The 23,013-nt window shown below is 20.9% G+C and overlaps 1 protein-coding gene across 43 annotated transcripts in view; it reads right to left on the bottom strand.

The window, feature by feature from the left end:
* Nucleotides 1-23,013, bottom strand: part of LOC129614672 (twitchin) — a 137,914-nt gene that overhangs the window by 55,434 nt on the left and 59,467 nt on the right. For 29 of the 43 annotated variants that reach the window (XM_055529437.1, XM_055529438.1, XM_055529435.1 and 26 more), the window contains 4 exons: nucleotides 21,989-22,207; nucleotides 14,016-14,195; nucleotides 11,071-11,115; nucleotides 876-908 (listed from right to left, as the gene is read on the bottom strand). In XM_055529437.1, coding sequence (XP_055385412.1) covers nucleotides 876-908; nucleotides 11,071-11,115; nucleotides 14,016-14,195; nucleotides 21,989-22,207 — 477 coding nt within the window. Of the gene's footprint in view, nucleotides 1-875; nucleotides 909-11,070; nucleotides 11,116-14,015; nucleotides 14,196-16,182; nucleotides 16,393-21,988; nucleotides 22,208-23,013 lie in introns of those variants that run through there. The other 14 variants (XM_055529455.1, XM_055529461.1, XM_055529462.1 and 11 more) reach the window with 5 other exon arrangements.

The raw sequence follows: 23,013 nt of genomic DNA, 5'->3' as shown, positions 1-23,013 counted from the left end.
ATATTTCGTATATATATATATATATTAAAAAAAATTAATCTTATTTTATAAAAAAATTTCATAGGAGAAAAATTCAGATATATTATATATGTCATTAATAATTTATAAATATAATTATATTCACATATACATATATTAAATATAATTAAAATAATATTCGGATGCGAAACTGTATGTAATATTTTATTAAAGAATATAAAACAGCTAATAAGAATTAAAATAATTTTTTAAGTATCAATTTATTAAAGCATTTTTCAATTATATTCCGAATATAACTTATAAGAATATATTTATATATGAATATATAAATAAACAAATTATGTAGAAATTATTCATAAATAAAAATAATTAAGTATACATAAAAGTAGTTAAAAAAAATATAAAAAATTAAAGGCAAATTTTCAAATTTAAAATTCTAAATATACCAATATAAAACAAAAAATCAAAAAAAAAAGAAAAAAGAAAATCAGGAAATCGTCGAACGTAAGGAAGAGTCGAGCAAAAAAGCAAAACCCATACACGAACCTTATTAAAAAAAAAAGGAATCAAATGAATAATAAATAAAACACAATGCATTATTTGGAATGCAGAGTTTCTATATCGATTTCAAAAAAAAATTCACGATAACTTCAAAAATTTCGAATATACGTCAAACCCTGATTTCCTTATATTACGTTTTCTGTTTTCTTTTTTTTATAATATTAGAAAAGAATTAAATGAAATTAAAAAAAAAAAAACAAATCTCAAAAAATAAAAAGAAAGTAAAAACGAAATCAACTAAATAATTAATTAATTTTTTTGTTTCTTTCGCAAATTTCAATTCACAATAAATATAATCTGCGAAAATATTTTTCAGCTGAGATTGAAACTCTCACCTGTCCATCTGGTAATTCACCTGGTCTCAACAACTGTAATTTTTCATTTTTTATATATATTTTTTTGGTAATGAAAGAATAAAATAAGAAAAAATAATAATAAATAAGAAAAAATTATATAAAATTTTCCTTAAAACAAAAAATATATATTTTTTGATTCTGTGTTCAAAAAAAAAAAAACAAATTTATATTTTGTAATTTGTAGTTTTTTGCTTTAGTTTATAGTAAAAATGATTCTGAAGAGGAAGAAATAAAAAAAAAGATATCCACAGCTTTTAATATTATGTTTATAATATTAAAATTGTTTTTAATATTTTAAATATAAAAGATACGTAAATATTTATATATAAATTATGTATATATATACATATAAATAAATTAACATATAAATAGAATAAAAATAAATAACAAAAAGCATTGATTACTATGACGAGATAGAAGAGAGAATCAATTGAAATTTTTAACAGAAATGAGCAAGTAATAGCAATTTTCCTGTTAAAATCCCTGTATCAAAGCAACCTTTGAGATTTGACACCCAGTTTCAAACCCATTATTTGTAATTCCTTATTTGTAATGCCTTATGAAGTGATGAAAAAGTACTCATTTAATGAAAAATCTTGTATATAATTTTTAATAATTTGTATATAATTTTACAATATATTTAAATTTGTTTCCCTTATAGGTGCATTGAAAACTGGTTTGAATTTATTAAAAATATTGAAATTTTTCTGAAACTCAGTTAATTCTCATCTTCATCTCTTCTCATCTTCAAATTCAATTTAAAAATTCGTTAAAATATAATTAACTTGAATTTTTAAATTACTTTTTATAAAGTATGTTTTAATTCTTATACTTAAAATTAAAGACCAAAAAAAAATTTTCAAATGAAATATAGCGTTTAAGATGATCACAATTTAAAAACAAAAGAAAAAAACTAATCTTAATACTAGAATTAAAAAATTTACCAAAAAACTTAAAAACACAAAAAAAAATTTTTTATCAAAAAAATAAGTAACTACAAATAAATACGACTACAATTCTACAAATTACCAAAATTAATCAGAATTACTAAATACTATTAAAAATTCTACTACTACTTAAAAAAAAACATAATTGTAAATTTTTAATTGAAATTTACTACTTTTCTACAATCACAAATGCAAATTTAATTTTTTTTAGTTTTTCATTATTTTTTTTTAGTTTTTCATTTATTTTAAGATCCAGGCGCAAAATATTATTTATACTTTATATTTTTTAATTTACAATATGTTTTATTTATTTATATTTAATTTTTTAATATTTATATTTTTTCTTAAAGTATTATTTTAAATTAAAATACTAATTAAATTGTGATTTTCCATATTGTTTAAATTCGAAATTCCCTTCTTTCCCCTATATTTTTCAGTCTCCCTCTCTCCATTTCTTCAGTCTCTTATTTGAAAATTTATACTTTGAATTTATAGCAAACTAAAAGAATCGTCTCCAACATTAAATCTAAATCTAACATATATGTATTATTAAAGTTTTGTACGATCATGGAATCGAAATGTGCACTTTATCCGTCAAACTATGGAAACCTCATGCGTCAAATTACGAAATCTTTTCATTTATTGTTATGCTTTCTATGTTTGGGATGCAAATTCATTTTTATTATGCCCGATATGCTTTTTTGCCTGTGGTCTGCAATTTTTCATTCAGATTGATTTGGAATGGAATTATTATAATGAGAAATTTAATTTCGGAATATTTGTGCACTCGATTGTATTTGAATTTGTTGAGGGAGGCCCCGGTGATGTACACAATATTACTTTCAACACAAAAAAAAAAGTATTTTAATTTTTTTTTTTATTATTATGCGAAAATATTAGGTGATTATTTTATTTATTAATTTATAATTTAATTTATGTAAATCAATTTATATTAAATTTAAAATATTTTTTATAACATTTAGCATTTATTTTTTTTCTTTTATTTCGAATTCACTTAAAATAAAAAATGTACTGTATAATGTAAGCCCTAAAAAAACTTATTAAATTATTTAACATTCGAGAACTTTGTTTCTTGCAAATATTGAAATTTAAAATTATAAAGCGCAAAAATATAATTATATATTCATATTCTTATTATAATTTCTATTTCATAATGAATTTTATTTTATATATACACAGGATGTTTCCCATGAAGTGGCAAATAGTTTCAGGGATGATTCTTTGATCAATTTCCAGCAAAAAATTATATGTGGATGGGGGAAAGGTACCAGATTTTTCCTGCATATAGGTAAATGCTTTTAACTTCAGAATCGTGCGACATAAAGTAACCGTCTGTGGCTTGTTTTACACGCGACTAATTGCTCTTTATTTTCGGACTAACAATCATTTGATTTGAGCCATAGTTTTCGAGATAAAGCTCGTCAAACCCTGAATTTTTGTTTTTCTTTTTTAATTTTTTTTTTTTTAAAACTCGAAATTTCTAAAAAAAAATGGTGTTATTTTTTTTTTTATTTCTTTTTCGATGCACTACAATAAGAGCTTTAAACTATAAATTTAACCTATATAACATTTTTCTCCATCTCTTATAGTTTTGTCTGTAAAACGTATTTAAATGTGTTGAAAATATTTGCCACCTTATGCAAGACACATACGAGTACTAAAAATCAAAAATTCTGCCTACAACCTTGAACGAGATTTGAAAATCTTATTTTAGATATATTAAATGTACAACTAAAAAATTTTTTTTGATATTCCCTAAAACACTCCCTCCGTCTAAAAAAAACATTCAAAAACAAAGATTCTCTAAATATATAACTTCAAATTTACAATAATATCATAGTTATTAATAATCAATTCAGCGATTACAGTTTATCAGCTGAATTGTGGATTAAAAAATTTAATATAATTTTGAACTTAAGCAGAATTAATATGTAATTCAGCTTATGTAAATTACAATTGCTGAATTATAATATAAATAAGCTTCGCGGTTGTAATTTCAAAAAAATTGTGTATAAATTCAAGTATATTATTGAAGCTTTTGAAGTTACGTAGAAGCTATTCCGTTTTGGTTTATTTTTTATACTAAAAATACTAATATTATATATGATAGTTAGAATATTTTTGCATTTGTTTTTAAAATTATTTTTCCTTATTTATTTTTATTTATATATCAAAAATATTTTTTTCGGATTTTGAACACATATATTTTTGTTTAACAAAAAAAAAAATAAAAACCATAATTTTTTTCATAAAAATTTTAATTTCAAATTTTAATTTTTTCGACAAATAAAACTTTCTGAATAAATTTAATAGTTTTTTTTGTTCTTTTTTAATTTAATAAATTAATTTGCAATATATTGTATTTAAAATATGAATTTTGTTTTTCTCATACAATTTCCTTATTTTATACTCTTATTATTTTTTTCTTTAAGTTTTTAACCATTAATTTTAATGTTTAATTGAAGAACTATTTGAAATTTTTAATTTTATAAAATTTAATTACAAAATTTTTTTTTGTTAAACTTTTTTTTAAATAAAAGTTAAAAGAATATTTTTTTTTTCTTTTATATAATTTAAATAGAATATCGAGAAATTTTAAATCCATAGTTAATTTTTTATAATTTAAAATATTAAATTTAATAAAATTAATTTTTAAATTTTAAAACTAAAATTTTAGCAATAAAAAAAATATTTACACATTAAGAAATAGAACAGGAAAAAAATTTATTATTCCCGTGTTGAATAAATTGCACAGAAAAAAAATTTAATTAGTTATTGAGAACTAAAAAAAAATTATAATAAAGTTTTTTTATTGCGCGACGAAAATACCCAAAAAAAAAATTAAAAAATTTAATTAAAATTATTTTTAATAAATAACCGAATAAAAGGCAACGTATAAATGATGAATTCAGGCTACTCAATAATAAAATAATAATAAAATATTAAAAAAAAACAAAACAAAATCTTTTTTAAATAAAAATTTTTAAAATAATATTTTTAAATTATGTAAAAATTCTATGCTCTTTGTTTTTGTTTTGTTTTCTTGTAATTTATCGTAATTAAATGTCTCATACATAATATTTAAACAAGCGAAAAGATTAAAAAAAAATACGTACGTGTATATATAAAATAAAATTATAAAATTGGAGGGGGAATTTTTAAATAATAATAAAAATTTATGCCTTTTACAAAACAACAATTCCACTTAAAATACATATTATATGTAGATACAGTGTGATACGAAAATAATAGGTTAATACTGTAAAAGTATTTCTCCTTTTTTCACTCAGTCACTTATGCTCTCTCAACCACTCACTCACTGATCATCGAGTAAAAAAAAAAGAAAATCTATTCGTGTATCAAACTAGTCTGGTTTCTGCTGTACACCCTAACTTAAAAAATTGCAGTAATACGGTATTAATACACACAATTTGTGAATTTAAAAAAAACAAAAGGGAACTGGAATTTATAATCGAATTTTATTTTCACTCGGAATTAAAATTCTAGTTATTCACTTACTCTCTTCTCACTTGGCGACTAAGAAAGCAAGATATACAAGTCAGAAAGTTATATTTGCACATACACCAATGTAATTTTTACATGATGAAAAAATGAATACAAAATTCAATCATTATTCAAATTACTTTTCCTGTTTTTAAAATTAACAGTAACAAATATGGTGCTAAAATACAATTCAGCATATAAGTTGTATATGCTAAATTGTGCATTAATAACCGTATGCAATTTTGAAGTCAGGGGTCTACTATGATTATGAATTATAGTTACTGAATTAAATATTATAGTACCATATCATCAAAATTATGAACAGAGTACGTATGAAATTCGAAGATTTTTCGTATTTATTTAAATGCATTGTATTGGCACCATTTCATTTAAACGAAAATTTTTATTGTAAATTCACAATTGTATATTAAAAAAATAAAATATATGTACCTAAACTAAACCGCACCTAATAAAAATATGAAAATTAAAGAAAATTATTATTAAATTTTTATTACATATGCATAAAAAATTTTTATATAATAACATTAAAATTATACAAATAAAAAGGTGTAATTTTAGACTCTCTATTACATATTTATGGCATTACATGTTTCTATATGAATTCATAAATATTTGAATTTTATTTTGCTTTTTTTGAATTAATATTGATGCCAATATTTTATTCATAAAAAAAAATTTTTTTTTTTGTAAAATTAAAAATAAATGCAAAAAATATATATTATATATGTATTTATATACATACATGTACATATGTATACATTTAAAATTACATTTTAAATCAAAGGAATGCTATTATGCGTTTATGAGTGAAACTGTTGAATTGCAATTGTTTCTATACATATTTTTTTTTATAACTCAACCATAATATTCGAATTCTAAAACAATTTAGGTAAAACTACATACTAATTTGGACTTAAAATTATTTTGAGTTAAATTAAAAATTTAAAAAACAATTTATTATATTTTAAACATAAACTATAGAATTTGTTCAATATTTTTTTGACATTAAACTTACATTAATACTGTATTGCATAAGCTGAATTTTATATTACTACGAGTATAAATGCAATTTTAAGGTCAGGTTAAGGTCTATAATAATATTAAGGTCTATAATAATATACCAAATAATATAATATAATTTATGGGACGTTATATAAGAAGTACCACAAATGTTTAAATTTAATGTTTAAATAATTTCCTTGTGAATGAAATACAATAATCTAATTCTTTTTTTTTAAACAAATTAATTTATGTTTAATCATTTTGATTTTCGTACTTTTATTTCAAAAATTTAATAATTTTTAAGGGCTTAAATTATAACATTTCTTTTATTATTATTATTATTATTATTATTATTATTATTATTATTATTATTATTATTATTATTATTATTATTTTTATTATTATTATCATTATTATTATTATCATTATTATTAAAAGGAGCTTATATCCACATGTTCTTCATAATATATATTGTTATAAAAATCCTGCAGTAATATTGTACAATAATATTGTAATTTGTGTAGAAAATACACAATTCAGCTTATAAGCTCTCATTGCTGAATTGTGTGTTATTAATAATAGTATTACTGTAAATTTTCAAGATTGTTTTTTTATTTATATATTTTAGGTTATTTTTATTATAAAGTATTATTTTAATTATTACATTGCTTCTTTTTGTTTTTGCTTTTTTTTTGTTTAAGAGAATTTATTTCGTGAATTTTTACAATTTTAAAATAAATAAAATTAAAAATTATTATTATAAAACACCACCATATTCTTTGAATACCGTATTCCAACCGAGAGATGTAAGGAACAATAAATTATCTTCATGATAAAATTATTCCCGTCAAATTAAATCAAAATTAAATTAAAATTTAGCAAAATATGAGGACATAATTGCTGAATAATTCGGAGATTTTGATTTAGAATATGATTGACTTATTATACGTTAATCATTATTTTTATTATTATCATTATTATTAATAATAATGTTATTTAATATTCTAATTATTATTAATAGAATAAATATATTATTAGTCAGCATTTTATTCAATTCCAAATAAAATTAAAAAAAAATTAAAAAGCGAATATTTTTTTTAATAATATTGATATTCCTGATTTTAAAATTGCAGTAAAATCTTACTAATAGGCGATTCAGCATATAAACTTTTATTGCTGGATTGTCTAACAATATAGCAGTATTGCAATTTTGAAATCATAGATATGATAACCATTCTTTTGTTTAGTAGCATTATTATATTTTAAATTATTTTTCATTTAGTTTATATAAATCAATAAATTATATTATATAAATATATTAAAAGATAGAATTGCATACTCTTTTTAAAAAAGCACATTATTATACAATAGACACAACTTTTTTTAACAATATAGATATATATATATACAAATATAAAAATAGTAATGTATTTAAAACTTTAATTTTTAGTAAATAAATAAAAAATAAAATAATAAAATAAGCATAACAAAAAATGGATGAACGCAAATATTTGCAAATGTATTGCGAAAGCTACGCATCTCCTCTATCACTTCAACTTTATGTTCAAAATAGATGTAATAGTAATATTGGCATACAATTGAGCAATTATAATGCATAATCTGAATTTTATTTTAATTACAGTATGTGTTACTGCAATTTTGGATTTAGGTATATTGTTTTTTTTTCTTAATTTAATAATTATGAGCTATGTATAATAAACTCAAGAAGGAAAATAACAAGATTCTAATTGATGCGATGTGGTTTACTTATATACATACAATTAAAACCAAAAAATACAGGGAGTAATTATAATATACATATATAAAATATTTAAATATTTTATATATGTATATTATAATTACTAATAATAAAAACAGCAGCTAATTTTTATATTATACAGTTGCCTTCCTTGCTTTTTGGCATTTCAAAAATCTTTGCTTAATTACATGTACTTTATGAATTGTAAATATATTTAAAAATTTTACATAATATATTACGTATATAAAACTGTATTAACAATGTATCCCTCCCATTCACGGAGAAAAAAAAAGAAACATAAATTTAATAGAATGACAATTAAAATATACAAAAATTTTACACAGAAAAAAATGTTTTAAAAAATGTAGAAAATTATTTTTACTGTATACATAAAAATATGTATGTGTATATAATATATGTAAATTTATAAAAATAAATTTAATGTTGTTGAAATGAATGTTGTATAATTGAATTATTTTTAAATAAAAACAATTAATAATTTTAAAAACATTTTCCAATACTATTGCTGTAATAATAATATACTACATTGGGAGAAACAGAGAATGCACTGGGAATTATTGTGTATGTAAATAGAAATATTTGTCATATAATAAAATTTCAATACTATAATTAAAATAAATTTATATGTACATACATATATAAATATGTGCATTAAAATCACCTATATAGGATGTTTGCATAAGGTGGCAAACAATTTCAGGGATAAAATTAAAAGAAAAAAATCAAAAATTCTGACTTTGGCGAACTTTATCTCGAAAATTATGGTTCAGATCTAATTGATTGTAAGACCGAAAATAAGAAGTAATCAAACGCGTGTGAAACCAGTCCTCGATGACAACTTCATGTCGCATGATTTCGAAGTTATTAGCATTTATTTATAAGCAGGAAAAATCCAGTACCTTTTTTTCAACAGCTTGTACATGCAATTTTTGCTGGAAATTAATCAAAGAATAATTCCTGAAATTATTTGCCACCTTATACGAAACACCCTGTATAATAAATGAATCATCATCACCATATAATCATTACAATAATTTGGTTATAACTAGATTTCCATTTATTTAAATGCATATTTATAATTGAATGCAGGTTATATTGATGATTCACACATTCAAATAGTATAATTACAAAATTTAGTATTAAATTAGTATATAAATGTTTTCTATAAATACATACATACATAATATGTAGATGTAGTATATATAGTTATTTGAATTGACTTAATGGAAACCAGACATTTATTTTATATTAAATATCGAATTTTAATTATTGTTTATATACGTAATAAATTGGAAGTACATGAAAACATTAATTTATACAATATTCTGAAATATTTTTTAAAGAAATATTGCATTACAATATTAATTTACTAATAAAATTAATTATGAAATCATAGAAAATCGCAGTGCTTGTTCGTTTTTGTTGTAGTTAATTACTGATTGCTGAATTTCACATTAATATTGTCATATAGAACAATATTAATAGGTAATTCACTTATAGACATAATAATTGCTGAATTATATGACAATATTGTACTACAAAATTTGAATTTTAGATATTTAAAATTTATATAACTATAACTTTCTTTATATTTAAAAAATTTTATATAACACTATAATTTTTGATGAAAGATATTTGTTTTTTTACTTATGATTTTCTTCTGTATATATATTATAGGTGTAATATTTGATGCATATTTAAAAAGAAAAAAAATATTTACAATTTACACATAAATCAAGAAAATCAAAATATCCATTACTTTAAAAATTGCATCAATCTTGTACGTATTTCTACCCAATTCAGCAATAACAAATTATAAGCTGAATTGAATACAACGGCTGCATAATTTTTTGAAGTTAGGGTATATAATACGCAATTATTATAAATATTAATATTTATAAATTTTTTTCTCAATTCATATGCGTTGATTGCAATTTCGGTTTACTAGCTTGGCTTTTGGCTATAAGTTGGCGTTATATGATTTAAGTAACTCGGCTAATGGCTTTAATTTTATACAAGAAAATAATGCAAAATAGAAGAGTAATACATTAAAAGTAGAAGAAAACATATTAATTCATATTTATAGTGCTTTCTTGCATTTAAACATTTTCTAATTCATTTTTTATATTAGAAAATATTGTTTTGTCTACTTTTTTTTCAAGTAACTTATACAGCAATTAAAAGTGTCTTGCTAAATAAGTTAAATCCGCATTAAATCAACCTGTGACTTCAAAAATGCAATATTAAAGTATTCTTACACAATTGAGCAATTATAATTCTTGAACTGAATTCAGAACTAATACCAAATTACTGCGATTTAGAAGTCAAAGTTTCATTTATAAGGACTATAAATATGAATTCGAAGCCCAAGGCAAAGGAAAAAGAAGAAAGTAACAATAATTGTTGAAAAATTGGAAACAAAGAAAGAGAAAAGTCTTGAAATATAAAAAGAAATATATAAAGATTTTTGTGTATATAACAAAGTCAAAAGTAAAAAGATAATATAATGAAACACAGATAATTTATATAGATTATTATACATATAGTGGGTTTTGTGTGTGTTTGTGTGTAATACCAGAGTAAGAGAAAATATTTAAAAAAAATAGTACAGCGACAGTGGCGGCGCGTAGTAAGAAAAAAAATCAAAATAATTTAATTTAACAGTGATTTTTTTACTTTTATTTTATAAATGAATAAAGTTATATTAATATCAAAGTATATATAAGAATAAATAAATTATTTGTAGTATATTGAAAAAATAAAAGAAAAATGAGAGAAATTGTATATTCATAAAATAAATAATAAAGAGAGAAAATGTAGTTTAATAGATAAAAAAAGATAGAGGAATAGATATAGAGTAGCGAACTTTTTTTTCTGTATTTTCTTGTTTTTTTTTTACCTTTTTATCATCAGGTACTTCACCAGGACGAAGTTTACGTTTAGTCTGCATTTTTAGATTGCGCAATAAAAACAAAAAGAAAATATCAAAATAATAAATTGTTTATAGATACACATATGTTTTATGCACATACATGTATATACACATTTGCATGAATATATATAATTTTAATATTTTTTTTTTGTTCATTTCGAAATTTACATATGATTTTTCATTGTGTTTGTTTTTTAAATAACAAATTTTATTATTCAAAATTCATGTTTAACGATGGCCAAATTTTTATATTATTTGTATATTTGATGCACAAATAAATATGTGTGTGTACGTGTTTAACGAGTATATTCAAATTTGACAAAGGGGAAAAATGAAAAAATAAAAAAAAAAAGACAAAACGGGAAAAATGAAAAAAATTAATTATAACTTAATATAAATTGTATTCTTATATTTAAAAATTTCCTAATTTAAATTTCTGACAAATTATATAAATGTAGTTTATCCTGTTAAATCGAAATGCAATTGAACGGTAGATGAGTTTCTAATATCGTTAAATAATATTAATTATATAATTAATATTATATATCCTTTAACAAGGATATATAATATTAATTATATATCCTTGTCTTCGAAATTGCAGTTGTACAGTAATTAATACAAAATTCATCATAGAAATCATAAGCATTCATAATTATAAATTCTAATATAGTATTATTACAATTTTTGAAGATAATTTTAATTTTTATTGCACATTCGTTCTATTTCATTACATTTCGATTTCGACATTAAACTATAAACTACATAGATATAAGGAAATTTAAAATGAATAATTAAAAAATAATGAAAAAATGTTATTCCTCTAACCTATCCTTCATTTCAATCAAATTGTTCACAAATTCACATAAAACATTAATATAAACAGAGGTCAACAAAAAAAATGACGATAAGACGGGATAAAAATTAGAAAGGATATACGTAATCCCATTTAAAAATGATTAACCAATTTATATAATTAACTTTTATTATGAATATTATGATGTATGCTTTATGGATATATACATATGAATGAGGTGATTCAATTTTAAAATTAAAAAATATATAATTCTTTGGTTATTTTTGCTTAATGTAATTGTCGATTACTATTTATCTTTAACAAAACATAAATAAATATATAATATATATATTTTCTATATTATGAATTATATATTATCTATAAATGCATAAATATAAAATTCTAATTTCATCATCACTTCGAAATTATAGTAAAACTTTACATTACTACACAATTCAACAATTAAAAATTAAAAACTGAATTGTGTATGAACATTTTGTTTTATTATAATTTTGCAGCAACTGAAATTTTACTAGTTTTAGTATATAATTTAAATAATACAAAAAAAATATAAATTAGTAATTAATGTACTATATTGTTTATTCAACAATGAAAATTATATTAAATTATTAAATTATCACATGATTTCAAAATTACACTATAATACAATAATTAATACACAATTCAGTTAATGACTTGCAATCGCTGAATTGTATATCAATATTAAGTATTGCTGCAATTTTTGAAATCATGTTTTTGTCAATTTACATTTTTAACTTCCATATCACATACATGTATACATTTATATAGTGTGTTAATTTATTATTATGTTAATATCAACAGTATAATGTAATTGTTTACTTTGTACTATGTAATTTTGAATTAATTGCAATAAATATATAATATTTTTACAAAATATTTAGTGTAAATATAATAAAAATATATATAGCTTATGATTGATATTCAAATTGTAAATATGAACGTCTACCAAAATTTACACCTAACATCTACTTGGCATATTCAGTCGTAATTGTTTTAATTACTGAATAATACAACTTGATATTAAATTTGCATTTTTAGAGACGCCCTTTGTTATTCTGTAATTTTAAACAGTTTTTAAGGTACATAAATATTTAAAATTCAAATTGAATATCAAACACATTTGATATATATGTATATATATATATATATATATATATATATATATATATATATATATATATATATATATATATATATTCGTATATGTATATTAAATACTTTGTAAATAATAATTATTATATTTACATTGATTGAATATTTAAATAAAATTTAAATTAATTTTAATTTTAATAAAAAAAAAGTTTGTATGGAATTAATTCAAAAAATGACTATTAAATCTACGAAATATAAAAAAAAATTGTAAATTATAAAATAAAATTAAATGACTAAATATTAAATAATAAATATGCAGTCATATTGTATTATTATTCAGCTTATGAAAATTAATTGCTGAAATATGTATAATAATACAGTATAACTTTTTTTTGTATTATCTGGATAAATGTATGAATACTATGTGAAACTATTTAAAAAAAAACATTTTGTTTTGTTGTTTCCTCTTTCTTTGCTGCATCTGCTACTGCTTCTAAATTTTCATTCCACTGTCAATCATTACCTATACTGTTTAAAGCTTTAAAATTCTATTTAAAATCTAATAAATTTATTTTATTCATATAATAATAAACCTAAATTTTTACTATATGATTCATAACCTTATAACGCTAATTGACCTTAACGTAAATTTGTTCTTCTATTTACACAATTTTATTTTTAATATATAACACATTTAAGTAATATTTTTGTTTTTTATTTTCCTTATAGCTAATTAAGTTTTTTCCTTAAATCTAATTAAAAAAAAAAAAATATAGCCTAATATAAATTTTTTCTGTTCTTTTAATACTCTAATAAAGCAAATGAATATTTTTCTTAAAAGCTAATTAAGAATAATATAATTGAATTTTTATTACTTTTGAAATTTGATTTATAATCTTTTTATGTTTCTTAAATTATAATTAAATATATGGTGTATGAATAAATAAAAAAAATAAAATTCAATGATAAAATAATTTGAACATACCTCGTCATTGATTATTAAACTTGGTCTTCTTCCAGTATCAGCTGGTGGTATTAATGAGCCTCGACGTGACGGTGGTCCTGATCCAGGTTCCAGTGATGGTTTACGTTCTCTAATAACTTCAATTTTAGGTGTTTCCAATATTGGTGGGCCTTTAATAACTGGTATCTTTGGTTTATCCTCCTATACGAATTTTTAAATAAAACAACAAAATTATTAATAACAAAAAATGGAAAGGAATTATGTTAATATATATTTTTATTTATATTTGTATATTAATTTTTTGTTTTAAAATTGTTTTCTTTAAGTTCCTTCATATTGCAAGTGGTACGTTTGTACGTAAATTTAGCTTAGCGCAGAAATGATCAGCAACTCATCACCAAAAATTTATGAGTAAAATTTAAATACAATATATACCACAACACATTGTATGAAACTCAAGTGTTATATTATATTAATATAATTCATAGTAAATTAATAAATTATAAAAATTTTGTCATAGTATTAAAGTTTTTTTGTTTGTTTTTATGTTTTGGATACAGCGTACCTAATAGTAATATACTACGAGTATGAACAGAATTATGGAAAAATTACTATTCTCATACCAAATTATTTAAAAAAAGCCTCATAAATATGACCATAGATCTAAAGAGATATTCCATTACTTCAAAATTGCATTAATTCTGTAGTATTACACAATTCAACAAATCATAAGGTGAATTGTGTATCTATACCGTTTTACTGTAATTTTGAAGTCGGAGTTCATTCTTACACCATAAATACAATTCAAATAATTGTACTCTGACAATAGCAAAACTCAAATTTAGTTATCATGAGAATATTGTAGTCATCAAAAGAATTTGAATTTTCTCTTATAATTATAATGTGCATTATAAATACATTAATTCTATATTCTTCACACACATTAAAACATAAGTATTAATATAAGTGGCTAAAATAATAATAATTAATTTTTTTTTGTTTTCTATTATTTAAATTCGATGATAAATTGTAACATAAAAGAAAATTATTGCACAATGTACACACATATATAAAAAATAATTAAAAAATTAATTATATATTTAAAAGAAACGGTTGATTGACTCATTCATTTATGCACACGGAAAATTTCTGAATAGCAAACTTCAAAATTTCATATTAAATTAAAAGCCTTGCTATGCAAATTACCGTGAAACTATAAAGTTATGCATTATTAGTAGTATTTGAATGTAAGAAATCCAGAGTTTAAAGTTTAAGTTTTTAAATGCTAAATTTTACAGTATTGTTGTAAATTTGAAGTAATGGTACTCGTCACAAACCGTTAAAGAAGTGTAATCATTGTAAGGAATAGGATGACCAAATAATTGCAAAAATTTTAAGCAAAGACGATACGATTTTATTTTTATTTCCCAATGCAAGGAGGTGTTTAACATAATTTAGATGACTTCAAGTTTAAAATAAAAGCAACAATTATCATATGTATACGAGTATAATTATTTTAATTATAAAATTATTGTATTTTAAATTTAAAATGAAATAGAAAAAAAATGCGAACATTGTAACTAAAATAAATAATTAGTGAAATTGTATTAAAATTTTTAATTTTGTAAATTTTACATAAATAATTAGGTTTGCAATTTATTTTAACAATGATATGCTGACATTTTAATTGCCTTAAATTTTATCTTGTTTTTTTTTTTATTTATTTCACATTTTAATTAATTGTAAATGACCTCATTGACAACGTATAATAAAACATAAACTTATTAAAATAACTAAAATTTAGGCACTATTTTTTTTATTTAAACTAAAACTGTCTCTATATAAAGTTATTTTCATTTTGGTTTTTCAGAAATTTGCTTTGTAAAATTATAATTTAAACCGTATTTAGCAATTGGTTAGGCTTCATTTTAAAATTACACATTAAAGAAATTGAGAAGTTAATGTATCGGGTCTTTTCGAAATTATAGTATTATTAGTTGTAGTATTTTCGATATTAATACACACAATTCAGCGATTACAAATTCTAATCTAATTTTTGTGTTAATATTGTGTTGCTGCAATTTCGAAGTCTTGGTCTCTAATCTAGATATTCCGAAATTTCCCGTTTTTTCTATGAAACATTTTAATCTTCTTATTGCACAAAAGAAATAAATATACAAAGTCTTACCGGTCGTGTTATTGTAACTTTTGAAGCCATTTTTTTTTAAGTTTATTTGATGTTGTTTTTTTTATAAGTTTTCGTGGAATGATTCAATTATATTATTTTTTTCTTTTTAATTATGTCATTTTTTTCGTATTTTTTTTTCTTAATTTTTTTTATTTTCTTCTTAAATATTTAGTAAGCCGGTTTTGACTTTTTTACTTGCTCTAAATTAGGTTTTATTTTTCATTAACAAAATAAAGTAGAACAACTAATTAGTACAACAGTATTAACAAAAAAGTATATTAGAAAAAAAATTTTATAATTATATAACTATTTTATATAACGGGAAAACCCGAGTTTCATATAATAAACATTTGAAAACAATTCAATTCGGATTATATGATAAACGATTCGGAAACAAATAATTATTAAAAAATAATTTCCCTTTTTACGTTGGGAGGGGGTCTCATCATTTGCGTAAATATGTGCATTGCATGCATTTTTTTTATATCAAACCCATTTAAAAAAAGAAAAACGAAAAATATTTTTGAAAAAAATTAAAAATAAAATAGTAATTAAAAAAAATCATTATTTATTTTTATTTTGATCCCATTGTCACACCCCCGACATTTTTTTGCCTTTTTTTTGACAATTATGTTAAATAATATTATATGAATTTTCAAAACGTGTATATTTCAATTGTTATTATTGTTTTTTTTATTGTTTTCTTTTTCTTTGTATATACTACTATACAACTATGCGACACATACTGTCATAATATACAATAAGTCACAGTGAGATTCAAAATCACAGTACTAGTACTATACTCGATTTCAATAGTACCGGAATATTGTATTGAAATGCAATTCAGCTTATGGATTGTAATTGCTAAATTGTTTATTTACATTGTATTACTGCAATTTTGCAGTTAAACTCTATTGGTATACAATTCAGCAACTATAAATCATAGGCCGAATTGTATATTAATAACCGTATTAATGTAATTTTAAAATTATGAATATCAAAAAAACAAGATAATTAATATTGGGCATGCATTAAATTCAATAATCGAAAGGAAAAAAATAAATAAAAATAATAAAAAACAAAATCGTTATTATGTTAAAATTTAATTTTTTTTTTAATTTGGGCATGTAATTTTTAATGTAATTGTCGATTTTTGTTTTTTTGTGCGTTCTTATTGCTTTCGTGTGTTTGTTGTAGTATGCGATTTGCTATTTCTTAATTTAATTTTTTAAGTTTTTAATTAAATTTCTCCCCCCACTTCTTTAGTATTTTTCATTAATCAATATTTTAAAATACTAAAAAATAATTAAAAAATTAAAAAGTTTAAATTAAGTAAAAAAAAATTATTAAATAATTTTTTATATAATTTAAAAAAAATTTTTAACATTTTTTTCTAATTTAGCAATGGAAAAACAAGAAAAAACAATATTATTTTTTGATATTTTTTTCTGTGTTTTTTTTTTATTTAATTTTATTGGTTTTATTATGTAAAAATTATTTAAATTCCGAATATTCGTTTGTAGCTGCTGCGAAAAATCTTGATGAATACTGAGAACATGATTATTTTCTTAGTTAACATTTTTATTTTTTAATTTTTAATTTTTTTATATAATTTAATATGGTGTCTTTTTTTCTCTGTGTTCTTTTTTTGTTGTTTTGTTGTTGCCTTTGAAAAACTTGAATTTTTTCTCTATTCTTTTAATTTTTATCTTTTTTTTTGCTGTTATTTCTTGTATTTAGAATGATTTATTTTTATTTCAAATATCATTTTTAATACATATATATATATATATATATATATATGTATACTATTATTATTATATTTAAATAAAAATATATAATTTGTTATTACACAGAGAAAAAAAATTTTTTTTTTGTTAAAATGTTTTTATGAATTCTCACGTGCGCTATTCTATATTAATAATATTTCTTATTTTTTTTTGCTTTTTCTTAGTATATAAATATCAAATTAAAATTAAATATGTATATATTATAAACTAAAAATAATACACATATGTTTTATTTTAAAATAAAAATCTTAATTTAGAGCTTCTTTAATATTGTTTTATATACTTAAAAAAAATAAATAAATGAAAATAAACAATATAAAGAAAAAAAACACAGAAAAATTTATAACATTCAACAAAGTTATTTAATATTATAAATAACATTAAGATTAATGTATGAAAAATAAAAAAAAAGGAAAACTTATTTTTCATGGCCATCAACAGCAAGAACCATAACAACAACAACAACAGTTGTAGTCAACCATCGTCGTCATCATCTCTCATCATCATTATCACTTTCATTATTACCTCGATTAATTTTTTTGTTTGTGTTGATTTTTTTTAATTTTAAATATTTTTTTATTTAATATTTCATTAATTTTTTTTTTAGTTTTTTTTTTTCTGTTGTTAACTTGAAAAAAATTTTAATTTAATTGTTGATCTTGCAATAAAAAAAAAACAAAAAAAAATGCAATAATAAAAAAAAATGCGATAATTGCTCTGAGTTGCTGAATTATTTGATCTTATAATAAAAAAAATTAAAATTTCTCTGAATTCGTATATTAAAAGAGTGTGTATTTGTATTAAATATTAATATGTGTACAATATTGTAACCTAACATTGTGTAGATACTTATTCAAAAAAATTGCAGTAATAAATCAACGCGCGGTGGCACGGTACTGCTGTATATTTACTCAAAAACGAAGTCAAGAGCTTAATCATGAGCATGTTCTAAACAAAATGCAGGCAGAGTTAAACGTACGCATTTTTTACTTAAAATTTAAATAATTTTATTTTTTTTATTTTTGCATGCTGAATATAATTGAGAAAATTTACTATTTGTTTTTTATTTTTTAATTTCAATTTATTTAATTTATTTTTTAAATTTAATTTGCTATATTATAAGTATATTTTACTAAAAGCCAATTTGTGAATAATTAGCCCCCCCCCCCCCCGCCATTTCTTATTCTTTCTCAATTTTCAATATCCAAATTGCATTGTTTAAATTAATGCATGTTATTAAATATATGTTCATAATTTAAATTGATATATAAGTTAACATTTACAGAATAGAGAACATTTTTAACAATATTTATTCTGTGTGCATATTGCTAAATAAACCAAGTAAAAAAGCAAACAGGATGATTTTTATTTGTAGACCTTGGGTTTATTAATTTTTTTTTCGGTTTGAATGGAAAAATTAATGAAAATTAAAAAACATTTTTTTTGAAACAACAAGAGAGAAAAAAGAAAGAAGTACGAACAGAAATCACGTTAGTGACGATGTGCCCTTATGTGTCAAGACATGTCAAAAAAAAAAAAAAAGTTGAAGAGTTCTTGTCAAATTTATTTTACTACATAAAAAGAAAACAAAAATTTTTACCCAAAAATTTTTAAAATATTTTTTTTAAAATATTTCTTTGATCTCAAATATTTTGCTTTTCTACTCCTACAATATAAAATAAAAAATAAAAAAAAAAAGAAAACAAATAACAAAAAATAAGGTGAAAACTAAAAATATATGCAAAAAAAACTAGTAATTAAAAAAAAAATTTATCATTTGATTTTTAATTAAATTAAAAATTTCATTCTTCCATTTATTGTTTTTGCCAAAAGTAATTTAAGATTTTTCACTTTTATTAATTCATAATTTTTAATTATTCATAATATATACTGAGCAAAAAAAAACAAAAATTTTATTTTGAATTGCCCACTTAAACGAATTTAAATTAAATTTAAAAAATTCGAAATAGGTACAAGTCCAAGGAAAGCTTCAACTTATTTTTAAAATTTATATTTTGATTTATTAAAGCTTCAACTTACATTATTAGTGAAATCAAAAATTTAGTACAAATTAAGTACAATTTGGATATTAAGCAATATTACACAATTCATGAAATAATTTTTCTTTTACTGTACGTTACTAAAAGTCAGAGCATTGGATGGAGTGGGGGTTCAATGTCAGGACCCACCACAATGTAAATTAGTAGAATTTCGCTTTGTACCACCCAAATTCTCTGAAAAGTTCTTCTCTTAGTTTCGGTAACAACCAGAATTTAAACATCAAATTTCAAGAAATTCCATCAATCCGGTCAGTAGATATGGTAAATATAAAATCGGCCACCAGTTCATTAGTTTAATTGTTTTAACATCCCAGTCGGTAATAAAAACTAAATTAATTTATTATATTTTAATGTGGGGAGCAAAAAAAAATTCCATCAGATTTTCTTGTACAAAATTCTTTAAGGCATTGTGATACATGCATAGTTCCATAAGACCACAAGAATTCAAGATCTATTTTATATAAATAATTAGTAAATCATAACTAATATAACAGATATATGTATGTAGTTTGCGTATACTCAGGGCTATCACGAAAAATTAAAATAACATAAATTTAGAAAAAGTAACATGGCAGCAAAAAAAAAAAATAAGTAGCACGCAAATACTAAAATATTTAAACCATAAAGATTTTAAAAATTCTTTTATAATATAAAACCTGACATACACATTAGTATTTTTTTGCAGTAGCAAAGTAGCATTTATGCAAATTTACAAAAAAATACTTATTTATAAAAAGAAATTTTAAGAATTTGAATTTTTTCTAAACACATACACATATTTCTTATTTATATTATGAAATTTGAACAAAAACGTAAGAAAAAATAGGAATTTATTGGATTTTATAATTTTTATAAATAACTTTAATATTTTTATTTGAATAACAATTTATTATACCAAACTATATAATACATGTGTTTTATTTATTTTAAAAAGAGGTGCCAAACAAATTATTTAAAATATAATTTAATATTTTCGGTTTTTTTTGTTGTGTTTTAGGAGCGAATAAAACAAAATAACCCGTCTGCTATTATAAATATTATTTATATATAGGGTTATTCAATATACACTTTGTATTAGACCCAAATACAATGTCAAAATATTTCACAACTATCACAAAAGAAACAAAAGATGTTTTTCTTGTTTTCTTTTCTTTTTTTTTTGGTAATTTTCATTCATACATAAGTGAAATATATTTCATATATTTGTATATATTTTAATTAAAACACATATACATATACTATTTTTCTCTCTCTTTCCCATTTCTCCGCACTTCCCGTTCGTAATTTTGAAATATTTTTACCAATATTTTCCAACTTAAAGCTTTGTGAGTGATCACAGACAAAAACTTCTTAACTTTAGACTTTGTAACCTTTCGGCAAAAAAGTTTTGTCAGTTAAGAAAGTTTTTTCCTAATATGGAAACAATTGACACATAAAGAAGCAGTTCTCTTACATATTTGGCGTCGGAACCCGTGCTATTACAGTGACTCCTGCCTCACATAGGAGGCTTGATTGAGACATTGGAAGACTAAATGATTCTATTAAATTGCACGGCTGCAGTAAAACCCAGAAAAATAAACCCACTCAGTTAATAGATATTATTCATGGGATGAAGACAGAAAAAAAATTTAACATTTTCCATATACTAATATACTGACAAATGCCAAAAAAACAAAAAAAAAAACATGTAACGTGTATAAAATATTCATAATTGTATAATATTGAAATTTTGTACTAAGATAAATTGTATTATAGGACGAATGGTGTCCTCAAATGCAAATCCTACATAAAGTTAGCTTACTATTAACAATTCGAATTGTTTTGCTGAATAATTAAACTAAAATTTAGATGTGTATTTTGATATACCAAGTCCCCTTTGCTTATTTAATTTTGGCATTTTAAAACAAAACTAAAATAAATTTATAATTTTTACGAAAATTTTCTATCATCTCTTACCTTAATTTTATCCGGTTTTTCAAATTCAGGTTTTGTATATTTTTCTAATTTAGGACGTTCGTAATCTTTTGGTGTTTTAGGAAATGAAAACTTTCGTGGTTTTTCTAATTTTAATGGTCCATTATCAGGAATTGCTGGTAGAGCAGTGAATTTAGAAACTTGTGTTAATTTAGGATGTTTTGAGCCAGGATCAATTAATTCAACTTTTTCAATAGTTTCCTTTTTTTTATTTTTTTATAAAATTTTTAGCAGACAATTTATTGTTTATATACAATATAAATACATATGTATATTTGTATTATGACGTATTTATATATTTATTTTGATGTGTATTATTGTTATATATCGAGTATGGCCAGATGTGTGTAATTAATTATATATAAAAAAATTTAATTATTTATTTAAATCCAATTTAAAGTGAAATATCAAAATAGAAACATAAAAAATAAATAAGATAGAGAAAAATATAGGTAAGAAATTCTAAACATAAACATAGAAATTCTATATTTAAGGAATAGTGTTGCCAAATAAATAAATTTTTATTTATTAGTGCATTCAATAAAATTAATGAAATAATTGAAAATTGCTTAAAAAAACATTTGAAGGGAATCGAAAGAATGTATAATTGGAAATTATACAAAAAGTATGTAAAATTAAGTGTAAAAAAGATATATAATATTCATATATACATAATTACATATTAATTTTAAAATTACAAGTTGAGGTACATAGAGCTACCAGGAAAACAATATCAGAATAGTTGTGTGTGATTCATAAAACATAAAACTAAAATATTTTTCTTTAACTACAATATTTAATTAGAAAGATATATAAAATCAGCAATTAACTCTTACATGTTGAATTATATGGTAATACCGCATTCATTTAATTTTTATGCTATGATTATTTAATCACAATATCAGTGCTATACATATTATATATTGTGAATATATTTAGTATATGTTCTTTGAAAACTATTTGAAATTAAACATTTTTAATTGTAATTTTATAATGATAGCATTCTG

Source organism: Condylostylus longicornis, unplaced genomic scaffold, assembly GCF_029603195.1.
Source record: "Condylostylus longicornis isolate FDR11 unplaced genomic scaffold, ASM2960319v2 ptg000116l, whole genome shotgun sequence".
Lineage (NCBI taxonomy): Eukaryota > Metazoa > Arthropoda > Insecta > Diptera > Dolichopodidae > Condylostylus > Condylostylus longicornis.
Note: the sequence above shows the minus strand (reverse complement) of the source record. Positions and strands in the feature narration are given on the sequence as shown.